Here is a 14,201-nt window from a genome sequence, read left to right on the forward strand (position 1 = left end):
CTGACTGTACACTCCCAAGTAAAAACAGCCAAAGAAAAAGTATGAGCACAACATGAAATGAAGTGGAACACTCAGTCATTTTAGCCTATGAAACAGACTTAGTCAACAGGGTGGCCTCAGGCTGAATAATCATTTTTCAGCCCAACCACCTGTCCCCATGAATCATTTTACTTCTTACACCTAGGATTATAAAAGCAAAACAAAAAAAGAACCTCCTTAAAGGTCAAACACAGAGACTGTGCAAAGAATGCCTGAATATTTGAAAAGCTAGAATTAAAAATTAACTATAATCATTGAAACAAAATGGAGGATGAGATTCTCCATGCATTTCATGATGCCAGGGAACCAATCCTGCAGATCACATGGTCCAACACTCAGCACAATCTTCAAGTAGACAGGCAAATGAAGGGCTGCAAGGCTAATAACACACCAACTGTCTAAAACTTGCACTAACAGAATGCCTTTGCAAACTCAGGCTTTTCCAATGCTCTGCACAGCCAAAGCAAACTCACAACTATAATCTAGGAAATACAGCAGCCAATTTGGGTGCAGCAAGCTCCCATACACAGCAATGACCACTGATCTTTTCAAAATACTGTTGGGGAATAAATATTGACACAATAATAATATTTCATATACAGCACCTTAGCAGGGTAAATTGCCACAAGGTGTTTCACAGGAATGTTATCAATAGAGCTGAAATTGGGGAAATAGGAGGTAGATTATTAGATGTATCTTAAAGGGAGAGATTTGGGGAAGGAATTCCAGAGCCCAGCGCTTCAAGAGCAGACAGCACAGCTGCCAATGGCAAATGTTTAGATTCAGGGACACTAAAGAGATTACAATGATAGCGAAGGGCAGGGACTTGGACAGATTTGAATACTGAGAATTTTATAATGCCCAGAACAATCTGCCTATTGGACAGACCAGAAACTTATATTTGAAGAATGATGGTCTGAATAGATTACACTCGAAACACTTAGCTCACAAGGTAAATTTGGGATGGCAAGAAACACTATTATTACTAGTAATGCCACAAATTGTAAATAAAAACAGATTATTTAGGGATCATTAGTACTTGGTAATTCACCATGTCAGCCCACCATGATTAATGCCACAGGTGGGATTCTGCCCGCAACTTATCAAGTAGGTCAGTTTTACCATGTTACGTTAGTAAGTAAAATACTACACTGAATGCAACAGAAGAGAATCTAACCCGATTTACAGGTTGTCAAATAACCTGGTGAAGTTCCTCAGATATTTCCTGCTCCTTCCTCCCTCATTCACAGCCTCTTCTCTATCACAATATCATCTCAGTGACATACAAAGTATATTTAAATCTTGATGTCATGTCTGGTATCAACTAGTTTCAGACATGGGTGTAGTATAGTTGTGAATCTCTTTTGACTTTCACCTTAAATATCAAGCCCTCTCTCTAATCTGGAATTTTGGAAAGGAGACCACTACAGCATTTGGTTTTTCCAAAATTTTTCAGATCTAGCCAACAGTAAGCATTTACTAAGTAGTAGTCACAGATCACTGTATGTCAGAACTACAGGCAGGGTGCAATTAGGAAATCATTAGCATCATACATACATTCTGGACTTAACTTTACAGCAATCTACAGCTATGTTTTCAGAGTGTTTGAGGGTAGAGAGCCATCAATGAGGCAAGCAATTATACTGACTGTCCATCTGCAGTGCTTCAAACAAGGAAATTAGAGGGGAATGATAGTCTGGCAATTACTTGAATGATTATTCTCTCGGAATAAGACTTTACTTGGGATAAGGCACCGCTCCCCCAATGAAGATGTCCCTAAAGTCATCAAATTTGCAGCTCCATTAAAACATGAATTATAACAAGCCATAGGGCAGCACAGACAGCATGGAGTTTTCAGGTATTCAGTCACAATAATCAATTATTTTTTTGTTACCAGGTAAAAGGGAAGAGGTTTCAAGATGGACCCCATAAGTTGATCAGAATGATGAATGAAGTTATACACACCAGTCACACACTTTCCTTTAAGTGAAGAGCAGGATCCCGAAGGGATCATTCAACATATACCAATTTGGAGTTTCCTCAGTTTGAACAGAGTCTTTTCCTACAGGAGTAACAACTTTGCAGGATTAAGTTCACAGTGACATCAAATCCTACCCCTACCCTCCCTTGCCACATGTGCCAACCTCCCCACAGACTAAAGACGGGAACTGTCTCCAGGGATGTGCCCTCAAAAGATCCATGATAGAGTCATAGAGTTATACAGCACAGAAAAGGTCCTTCGGCCCAACTCCTCCATTCTGATCAAGACGTCTATCTCAGCCAGTCCCATTTGCCTGCGTTCGATCATATCCCACTAAAGCTTTTCTATCCATGTAACTGTCTAAATGTCTTTTAAACACTGTAATTGTACCTGCCTCTACCATTCCTCCGGCAGCTCGTTCCACATACCCACCACCCTCTGTGTGCGAAAAGTTTCCCCTCAGGTCCCCTTTAAATCTTTCCCTTCTCACCTTAAATCTATGCCCTAATGTGGGAAAAAGACTGTGACCATCCACCTTATCTCTGCCTCTCATGATTCTATATAAGGTTACCCCTCAGCCTCCTTTGCTCCAGGGAAAAAACGTCCAAGTTTATCCAGCATCTCCGTAAAACCATAAGACATAGGAGCAGAATTAAGCCATTCGGCCCATCGAGTCTGCTCTGCCATTCGATCATGGCTGATTTATTCTTCCCTCTCGAACCATTCTTCTGCTTTTTCCCTGTAACCTTTACTAATCAGGAACCTATCAACCTCCACTTTAAATATACCCAATGACTTGGCCTCCACAGCCGTTTGTGGCAATGAATTCCACATATTCACCACCCTCTGGCTAAAGAAATTCCTCCTCATCTCCGTTCTAAAGGGATGTCCTTCTATTCTGAGGCTGTGCCCTCTGGTCCTATATCTCCTTATAACTCAATCCTTCCAGTCCCGATAATACCCTCGTGAAACTTTTCTTCATCCTTTCCAGCTTAATGACATCCTTCCTATTGCTGGGCGACCAGAACTGCACACAATATTCCGAATATGTTCTCACCAATGACTTGTACAGTTATAACATGACGTCCCAATTCCTGTACTCATTGCCCCGACCAGTGAAGGCATGTCAAACACCTTCTTCATCACACTCTGTACCCCTCGACTTCTACAACACTGTCCAGAGGCCTAACACCTACAGTATAATCCACACAAAACGCTAGAGGAACAGCAGGTCAGGCAGCCTCTATAGAGGGAAATAAACAGTCGACGTGCTCCTCCCCCTCCCTGCCACCTTTTTATTCTGGCTTCTGCTCTCTTCCTTTCCAGTAGTGATGAAGGGTCTTGACCCAAAACATCAACTGTTTATTTCCCTTTGTAGATGCTATCTGCTGAGTTCCTCCAGCATGTTGTGTGTATTGCTCCAGATTCCAGCATCTGCAGAATCTCTTGTGTCTACTGTGTAACTATTAATGACACGAGTATTGACACTAGCAATGATTGTGCAAGTTTTCTCAGATCAGCTGGATACAAACCTTAGGTCTTAGATTCATATTGACAAAAGAATGCAGTAACCAAACCAGGCACCCCTGCATACATTCACATGGATTACCATCACACATACCACCAGGAGTGAAACAAGGCTTTATGAATAAAACAACTTCTCCAAGATTGAAGGCTTCTGAAGTAAGAATGTAGAAACACTCAGCGGCAGAAAAGTCAAATAAAATTGCCAGATTTTAGTCTGGATTTGGTGTCCAGTGAATGTGTCTATCTGGCAATTATAGCTAAAGCATTAAACAAAAAACTATTTATTTTCACAAAAGATGACAATATACTTCGCAGAAGTTCTGGAGAAACTGGAGTTTAAGCCAGTTGTTCCTAATCCTTTTGAATACAAGCATCAGTTGCTCATGCTTGAAGGTAATATATGCAACCCCAATAAATGCCCAATAACATCAGAGACCACTGCTTTTAAGGAATTTGGGTCATCCTGGGGATTCCCATGGACAGCCAGCAGGATTATGGCCAAGGCCACTAGGTTGCCAAGTATATATTTTTCTAAACTTTTACTTTTCTTATGAAGTTTCTAACCAAATTATCTCAATGTTATTAAAGGCCCCAGACAACCTTAACCCATGCAATACCCCTACCGCCGAAACAGGTCTACAGCGGATGCCATCTCCCTGGCCCCGCACTCATCTCCGGAGCATCTGGACAGTAAAGACACCTACGTTAGACTATTGTTTATTGACTACAGCTCTGCCTTCAATACTATAATTCTAAGCAAACTCATCTCCAAACTCCAAGACCTGGGACTCAACAAGTCCCTTTTGCAACTGGATCCTTGACTTCCTGACCAACAGACCGCAATCAGTAAGGATAGGCAGCAACATTTCCAGCATGATTATTCTCAGCACTGGTGCCCCACAAGGCTGCATCCTCAGCCCCCTTACCACTGCAGTGGGTCGTATCTCAAATAACGATGAGTCCCGAGTACAGGAAGGAGACAGAGAGCTGAGCAACATGACAACAATCAGCACCTCAATGTCAGCTAAACCAAAAAAACTGGTCATTGACTTCAGGAAGAAGGCGGTGTACAAGTTCCTGTTCATGTCAATGGCTCTGAGATTGAGAGAGTTGAGAGATTCAAATTTCCCAGGAGTGAACATCACCAATTGCCTGTCCTAGTTCAACCACACAGATGCCATGGCCAAGAAAGCTCAGCAGCACTTCTAATTCCTCAGGAGGCTAAAGAAATTTGGCATGTCCCCTTTGACAATTTTTATCGATGCACATAGAAAGTATCCTATCTGGATGCATGAAAAACACGATGATGCTGGAGGAACTCAGCAGGCCAGGCAGCATCCGCGGAGAAAAGCAGGCGGTCAACGTTTCGGGTCAGGACCCTTCTTCAGGACTGAAGATAGGAAAAGGGGAAACCCAATATATTGGAGGGAAAAGCAGAGCAGTGATAGGTGGACAAAAGAGGGGAGGTGGGGTGGGCACAGGTAGGTAGATACAGGCAAGAGATAGTGATAGGCAGGTGTGAGGAGAGCAGATCCACCCGAGGATGGGTCAAAGGAAAGAAGGAAGAGTGACAAAAAAGGGGCTAGGAAAAAGACCTAAAGTGGGAGAATTCAATATTCATACCTGGATTCATCACAGCTTGGTATGGTAACTGCTCTGCCTGTAACCACAAGAAACTGCAGAGAGGTGTGGACACAGCCCAGCACATCACAGAAACCAGCCTCCCCTCCATGGACTCTGTCTACACTTCTTGCTGCCCTAACAGCCCAAGCCTAAAAGTATTTCAATTAAAGCATACAGTCTGCTGGAGCAGACAGAATTGGCTCAGCCATTTTCCGACACTGCTGCCTCTACATAGTGTAGAATTCAGAATGTGCTTTTCCTTACAGATACCTCCCTGGAAACACCTGCCAGGAGCACCTGTAGCTCTGAAGGGTATCCATGCCCCTCCCCTCACATAAAACACAGGCCTTGAGTAGGCACCGTTGCTTTTCCTCAGCCTGTTTCACCTCCCTCTAATCCACTGGGCACATCCCTCTCCCATCATTGTAGCATCCATTCATTTGAGTGTTAAAGCACAGAAACCAGCCTTTCAACCCACTGCTCTATGCTGACCATCACGCTCATCTATATGAATTCCACGCCTGCATTAAATTGCATATCCCTCTGTGCCCTGCCCCATTCGTGTACCTGCCCAGATGTTTCTTAAATGTTGTTACTGTTCCTGCCTCCACCACTTCCTCTGGCAGCTCATCCCAGATACCAACTACTCTTTGGGTGAAAAAATTTACTTCTTAGATGCTGTCCAAGTCCAAATGAAGGGTCTCAACCCAAAACGTCAACTATTCATTTCCTTCCACAGGTGCTGCCTGAACCTTTGTCAGGACTGAGTGTTTCCAGTACAGGTACCACTAGGCTCAAGGACAGCTTCTATCCCACTGTTATATTGAATGGTTCCCCAGTACAATAAGATGGACTCTTGATCTCACAATCTACCTTGCTGTGACCTTGCATCTTATTGTCTGCCTGCAGTGCACTTTCTCTGTAACTGTAACACTTTATTCTGCATTCTGTTATTGTTTTACCTTGTACTAACTCAATGCACTGTAATGAAGTGATCTGTATGGACGGTATGCAAGACAAGTTTTTCCACTGTACCTCAGTACATGTATCAATAATAAACCAATTTACCAATATTTTTCTTTGCCCAGATGCTTGACCTGCTAAGTGTTTCCAGCATTTTCTGTTCCTATTTTCAGATTTCCAGAATATGCAGCTTTTTGATTTTCATTAGAAGTGGTAACAAAGCATTCAGAAAATCATAATATTACTAGACAGAGTCCACGTGGTTTTATTAAAAGGAAATAGTGTTTGACAAATTAAGTTTTCTTGTGTATATAACTAGCAAGATAGGTGAAAGGGAACCAGTGGATAGAGTGCATCTGGATTTTCAAAAGGCAGTTGATAAAGTACTGCACAAAAATTTGTAATTCACAGGATTGGGGTTGCCAAGGCCAGCATTTAGATAAGATATCTTTATTAGTCACATGTACATCGAAACACACAGTGAAATGCACCTTTTGCGTAGAGTGTTCTGGGGGCAGCCTGCAAGTGTCGCTATGCTTCCAGTGCCAACATAGCATGCCCACAACTTCCTAACCGGTACGTCTTTGGAACATGGGAGGAAACCGGAGCACCCGGAGGAAACCCATGCAGACACGGGGAGAACGTACAAACTCCTTACGGACAGTGGCCGGAATTGAACACAGGTCACTGGTGCTGTAATAGCGTTACGCTAACCGCTACACTACCGTGCCTGCCCATTCCTAATTGCCCTCGAGAAGGTGGTGGTAAGCACCCTTCTTGAACCACTGCAGTCTTTCTGATGAAGGTACTCCCACAGTGCTGTTTGTGTGGGTCTTGGGTGGGGGGATGGATTCAAGAACTTAGACACAGCAGCAATGAAGGAACAGTGCTGTATTTCTGAGTCAGAATGGTGTGCCACTTGGAGGGGAACACTTGGGGTTGGTGGTTGTGTTTCTATCTGCCTGAAGCCCTGTGCTTCTTGGTAATAGAAGCCTCAGATTTGGAAGTGCTGTTGAAGTAGCCTGGACGAATGACTGCACAGCTTTTTGTAGTAGGTACAGAATGCAGTACTGTGTGCTGATGGAGGGAATTAATCTTTAGAGCAGTGGATAGGTATCAATCAAGTGGACTAGTTTGTTCTTGATGGTGTTGAGCTTCTTGAGAGTTGCTGGGGTTGGGCTCATCCAGGCAAATGGTGAGCAGTCCATTACACTCTTCACTGTGCCTCATAGATTGTGGATGGGCTTTGGTAAGCCAGGAGGCAAGTCACTTCTGACTGCTCTCGTAGCCACAATATTTGTCACTGGTCCCATTAAATTTTAGGTGGTGGACACAGTGATAATAATGCCTTTGAACACACTTGGTCTAAGATTACATCAGAAAGCACTCGGTGATGTCAAGGGCAGTCATTCTACTCTCGCCTCTGGAATTTAGTTCCTTGGTCCACGTTTGGATCAAGGATGTGATGAAGTCTGGAGCTGACTAGCCTTTGCAAAACCAAAACTGCATCAGAGACCAGGTTACTGCAACCATCAGCAATGACACCTTCCCACCTCCATCACCTTGCTGATAACTGAGAGGAGACTGATTGGGAGGTAATTAACAGGATTGGATTTGTCATGCTTTTGGTGAAAAGGTCATGCCTATTGTCAGAAAGGTGCCAGTATTGAACTGCACTGGAACAGCTTGGCCATGAAGCTCAGGTCTTCAGTGGTATAGCCAGGATGTTGTCAGGTCCTGTAGCCTTTGCTGTATCCAGGCGGCACAGTAGTGTAGTGGTTAGCGTAACGCTACTATAGCACCAGCGACCCAGGTTCAATTCCCGCCGCTGTCTGTAGGGAGTTTGTATGTTCTCCCCGTGTATCTGCATGGCCTTCCTCTGGGTGCTCCAGTTTCCTCCCGCATTCTAAAAAAACGTACAGGTTAGGAGTTGTGGGCATGCTATGTTGATGCCAGAAGAGTGGCGACACTTGTGGGCTGCCCCCAGCACATTCTCAGTTATGTAAAAAGACACATTTTGTTGTGTGCTTCAATGTAGATGTGACTAATAAATAAATATCTTATCTACCTTCTTGGTAGCACGAGGTTTCCGAGATTGGATGAATGCTAAGAAAACAGTAAGTTAAGTTTTAATCTGACAGGATGCCAAAGCTTCAATCACTAAAGGAGCCTTCACAGCATCCGATCTACTCCAATGTCAAGGTTTTGGAATATTAAGTACAGCAACAATCATTTCCAATTATATTCTCTGATTCAAAACATAATTTTTAGTAAGTTTTGGTCCATTATCTTTGTTGCAATCATATGCAAAGTGGTTCTGTTGTATCACTTTGAATTCTTCCAGGTCCAAGCCAGAATCTAGAGACTTGAATAGAAAAACCTAGACTGACATTCCTATGCATTACTAAGGGAGTGCTACAGTGTAGACGGTGCCATCTATCAGATGAGATTTTAAACCAAGGTCTCATTTGCTTTTTCTGGTGCAAGTAAAAGATTTCACAGCACTGATATTTCAATGAAGACTTTATCCCAGTGTTCTGGGAAAGCATTTACCTCTCAACATCACAAATAAGTAGGTGAATATCACATTGCCTTTTGTGGCAAACTCTTGATTGTCTTAAATACTATAGTGATTATACTTCAGAATTGTAAAGTGCTTTGGGACATCATAAAAGGGATGCAAAGGGTAGTTCGTAAACTCAAGTTTCTTTCAGAAGCTTTAGGTACGCTGTCCAAGAACTCAGAGATTTTGAGAGCCACACCTCTCAAAACAAAAGTGCCACCATCAGAAATATATCTTCTAAGGTATTATTTTTCCATTTTTTGTTCTGAGATGTGGATCACACAGGCAGTACACTAAGTGATGTGGGTCATAGAGTTGTATAGCGTAGAAACAGGTCCCTCCTCTCTTCCATGTCTATGCTGACCATCGTATCTATACTAACCCTACTTGCCTGCAGTAATTCCATGTTTCTCTATTTGAGTACCAGTCCAGATGCCTCTTAAATGTTGTTACTGCTCCTGCCTCCACCACCACCTCTGGCAGCTCACTCCAGACACCAATTAAAAATTTACCCCTCAGATCCCCTTTAAATGTCCTCCCTCTCAATTAAACCTATATAATCTAGTTTTAGACTCTCCTACCACGGGAAATGGCCTCTGGTAATCTAGCCCATCTATGCTCCTCATATTTTTATAAACCTCTATTAAATTACCCCTAAGATTCCTATGCTCCAGGGAAAACAGACCAAGCCTATCCAATATCTCCTTATAATTCAAGCACTACAGTCCCAGCAGAATCCTTATGAATCCTTTCTGCACCCTCTCTAGCTTAATCACATCCTTTCTAGTAACATGGTGACCAGAACTGTACACAATACTCCAAGTGCAGCCTAACCAACAATATGTACAACTGTAACACGATGGCTTTTCTCTTTGGAGAGGAGGAGGATGAGAGGCGACTTGATAGTATACAAGATGATAAGAGGCACGGATCGAGCAGAGTCAGAGACTTTTTCCCAGGGCAACAATGGCTAACACGAGTGGGCATAAGATATAAGGGGGATGTCAGGGGTAAGTTTTTTTTTACACAGAGAGTAGTGGGTACGTGGAATGCACTGCTGACAGAGGTTGTGGGGGCAGATACATTAGGGACATTTAAGAAACTCTTAGATAGACACACGAATGATAGAAAAATGGAGGGCTATGTGGGAGGGAAGGGTTAGATACTGTAGATAATAAAATGTTGGCACAACATTGTGGGCCGAAGGGCCTGTACTGTGCTGTAATGTTCTATGTCCCAACTCTTATACTCAGTACCCCAACTGACGAAGGCAAGCATGCAATACACCTTCTTCACCATGTCTACCCGTATTGCCACTTTCAGCAAACAATGTACTTGTACACCTAGGTCTCTCTGCTCTACAACAGGACTCTACCATTCACTGTGCAAGTCCTGCCCTGGTTTAACTTCTCAAAATGCATCACTTTGCACTTGCCCGTTAAATTCCATCTGCCATTCCCTTTCCCACTTTCCCAGATGATCTATATCCTGTTGTAACCTTAGACCACTGTCCACTATACCAGCAAATTTGGTGTCATTTGCAAGTTAACTAATCATGCCACCTACATTCTCATCCAGTTCATTAACATATATGATGAACAACACTGGACCCAGTACTGATCACTGCAGCACATCACTAGTCACAGACCTCCAATCTAAAAAATAAACTTCCACTACCACCATCTGCCTCCTACCAGCAAGCCAATTTTGTAACCAGTTGGCTAGCTCACACTGGATCCCATGGGTTCTAACTTTCCAGACCAGCTTACCACGCAGGAGTTTGCTAAAGTTTATGTCGACAACACCTACCGCTCTGCCCTAGTCAATCCTCTTGGCCACCTCTTCAAAAAAAACTCAGTCAAATTCATGAGACATGATTTCCAACGCACAAAGCCATGCTGACTATCCCTAATCAATCTTTGCCTTTCCAAATGCAAATAAATCTGTCACTCAGAACCCCTTCCAATATCTTTCCCACAACGGACACAAGGCTGACTGGCCTGTAGTTCCCTGGCTTATCCCTGTTGCCCTTCTTAAATAAAGGCATAACATTAGCCACCCTCCAGTCTTCCAGTATCTCACTTGTGGCTAACCAAGATACAAAAATCTCTGCCAGCACCCCAGCAATCTCCTCCCTTGGCTCCAACAATATCCTAGGATATACTTAGTCAAAACCTCCAACACCCCCTCCTTCGTAACGTTGATATGCTCCAGGATATTACTGTTTCCCTCCCTTGAACTCGCTAGTTTCCGTGTCCTCCTCCATGGTAAATACAGACAAGAAGTATTCAGTTAAACCCTCACACATTTCCTGTGACTTCACACATAGATTACCACACTGATGCTGATGGGCACCTACTCTCTCCCTAGTTACCCTTTTACTCTTAATAGGTTCAATCTGCCCTCTTTCCTCCATGGTCACCTAATCCCTACATGACATTGCCAACCCCACCCCGCAATCCATCACAGTCATTTCTAAAGCAAATTGAAAAACAACTTCATACAACAATTTTCAATAATAGGGTCACTACACCCAGAATTCTCAATGTATTTTATGAAAGGACCTGGTTTTGCACCGTGCTCGATTTAGAATTGCCATAAGGGCTGATAACCTTTGCACTGCATTCCCATAAGGACTATTGGAGACACTGGACAGGTGGGGAATTATTAACCCCCATAAATTACTTCTCTAGACTATGACAGTGCTTTGATCAACATTAAAGAGCAGCAACATGTAGCCTGGGTAAGGGTTTAACTTTGTTCTCTTTAGCCTGATTGAACACTGCAATTAGGCAGAATACTCGATCCCTCTCAGTTGAAGATCAAAATAGTCTGTAACTGCCAATGTGCTGGAAATGCAGAGCACATCAGAGCAAGCAGGCCCCAAATGCTCAGAGACTCCATGCGGTAACTTACTCCCCAGACCTACACAAAATATACAGATAATGTCAAAATAACCAGTAAAGAAGCGTTACTGACATTCCACCAACAAGTGAGTACATGGTATCGTTACTTCTGTCTGCATGTTTCATCTAAAATTGTTGGATATGTTATTTAAACTGATTGAAGCAGTTTCTCCGAAGTGGTCTTCACTTTGGATCAATCTCTTGCAGGTTGCAGATCCCTGCAGCCATTAACTTCATAATAAAACAATTGTTCTTGTCAAGAATGAATAAATCATTTAATTTACAGTCTGAGGCTCTTTGTAAAAGATAATCTAAGTTGCACATTTAATGGTGCAAAACTGATCTCTTAGAAATTGGAGGCAGACAAGCTCTGGTCTCAGTCACCTTGGTTCAGGAATTCATGCAATGCTGAGGAACTTCATCTGAAGTGCTTCTACATCCAATAGCTGCATACATTATTTTGCCAATATTTTATTTAGACTGTTTGCTGATTTTAAGTTCACTTATATGTCCTTGCCCATATTTGTTCCAGAAACTTTGCCAAGCCTCGGAGGATTGTTACTTGGAGAAGCTTCCCAATGACAGTGCAAACCTTCCTCACATCAGTTAGAGAATGCATAAGATCCTGCAGGCAAGTTTTCCCTCACATATTTAACCCTTTCAGTAATGGAAGAGCTTTGCAAAATTTCAGAATTGAAGTTGTAGACAAAACTCAAACTGAATTTTTTTTTAAGCACCAAATTCCCATTTTGGTGTCACTTTCTTCACGATTCAAATTATTTAATAATTTGGCAATTCAATGTGCAATAATGACTTTGAATTATCAATAAATTATGCACATAACCTTCAAAAGCTGCAGAGTAAGGTTGGGATTTATGAATCACAGTTGTTAACTCGAGGACTCTTCATCAGTTTCCCAGAATTGGTACTCTTATTTGCTGTTGTAGAAACATGATTATGAACCTCAGTGAGTTCTCATTATCACCTTTAAACATCAGGCACTTAAGAAGGGTATAACACATCAGTAGTTATGTCCCCACTAAGTAAATGGCTGTATTATGAATCTGAGTAAATACTTTCTGCTAGATTACCATTGACTGTACCTCCCCATACAGACTTGACAAATCAATTCTAAAGCCTGTATACTTCAAGAGAATGAGAGAATCAAGTACAGGCAATGAAAGAATATCAGGGATCAATACTTGCAGAAAGGGCGCACAAATTTATATCAAAATGTTCCACTCATCCCTAAAAACCTGTTTAAAATGAGTAGTGGTTGAGCTTCAAATAAACAGTCCCAGAACGTGAACATTTTATTTTGAGACTGCCTTTTGCAACTGAACACAACTTGACTGCTCACAGTGATTTGGGAAATCTGGCATTTTGTTTTGCTTCATTTGAGGAAGACAGTTTATCTTTCCAAAGATCAGGATTTGACTAAGGCTCCTGCATTATTAAAACATTAACCCACCAACCCATACTTTCACATGTCACTTTTCCCTCAACACCGGACACTTCCAGCTCACTTCCCTTGCTGCACACATTTGCAAATTTTCAGCCTGTTCACCTGGACTACCTTGGGAGATCCGATGCACACCTTGAACAGTTTTGTATGAGTTAATGAGTTACTGACAGCACAGTTCAGAAAAATCAGCCTGTGTTGTACACCACAGAATTTTGGACACACTTCAATCCATTACCTGCCATCACAAAATGTATTAGCAGTTAAACAAAATTCTTCAAGACAATGACATCGGTCCGAAGTTTCCAACAGAAAAGTCAAGTTCTTCACTAGCCATGATACAAAGGCTAGAAGCTACATCAAAGTTTGAGACTTTTAATGTTAACCCCAATACAATCACAATATTCAAAACTACTCATCAAATTCTCTCAACTAGATCAAGGTTTGATAAAGTTGCTTCAATAAATGAACTAACTCTAGCAATCTGTAAAGCTGTCATTTCTAATAGTAGCTAATCTTGAACTTGGGTGAAGTTTTCAAAGTGACAGCTGAGATTTAATCTAAAACCAGCTATCAGTTAAATTATTTAAATATTACTGTGTAATCTATTTAGAAGGTCACTAATTTAAATCAATTGCAATGCAGAGCTTGGAAACTTTACTCCAAGGTGGCCGTTATGAAGGGTAACCTTCCATCAATAAATCATACTGAGATCCAATCTGAACAGAGATCCTGTAGCAGTGGATGTGAGTTTTGCATACATCTTGATCTACTTACCTCACTATACTGTGACTGGGCTGCATTCTCTAAGTACAGCATGCTCGCAGCTCTGTTGATGAGCACAGCTGTGCCGTCTCCTGGCTCCAGATTTGTGCTATGTGTATGGTGGGGCTTTTACTTCAGATTGAGTGAGTGTGTGTGTTTTTAAAGCAGATTCTCTTATATCCAGACCTGGTTGAACAGGTAAAGTACAAAGGGGTGGGACCTCCACACCAGCTGCCAGCCAATCTTTCCCAAACTTCCACCTGAAACTTTTAAACTCAACACCAATGGAATTCTCCAGCAGCTAATCTACATGTCAGCCTCTCCCCCATTATTATATTCCTTACTTCCTACTCTTCCCAAACTTTCCCTTTT

At 42.2% G+C, this 14,201-nt stretch overlaps 1 protein-coding gene across 2 annotated transcripts in view; it reads right to left on the reverse strand.

Moving 5' to 3' along the window:
* tp63 (tumor protein p63) overlaps window positions 1–13,983 on the reverse strand; it is a 91,762-nt gene extending 77,779 nt beyond the window's left edge. For both annotated transcript variants that reach the window (XM_052017328.1, XM_052017327.1), the window contains exon 1: window positions 13,842–13,983. In XM_052017328.1, the coding sequence (XP_051873288.1) occupies window positions 13,842–13,883 (42 nt within the window). In that variant the 5' untranslated portion in view covers window positions 13,884–13,983. The remainder of the gene's footprint in view (window positions 1–13,841) is intronic.
* Between the last annotated feature and the right edge of the window lie 218 nt (window positions 13,984–14,201).

Source organism: Pristis pectinata, chromosome 6 (genome assembly GCF_009764475.1).
Source record: "Pristis pectinata isolate sPriPec2 chromosome 6, sPriPec2.1.pri, whole genome shotgun sequence".
Taxonomy (NCBI): Eukaryota; Metazoa; Chordata; class Chondrichthyes; order Rhinopristiformes; family Pristidae; genus Pristis; species Pristis pectinata.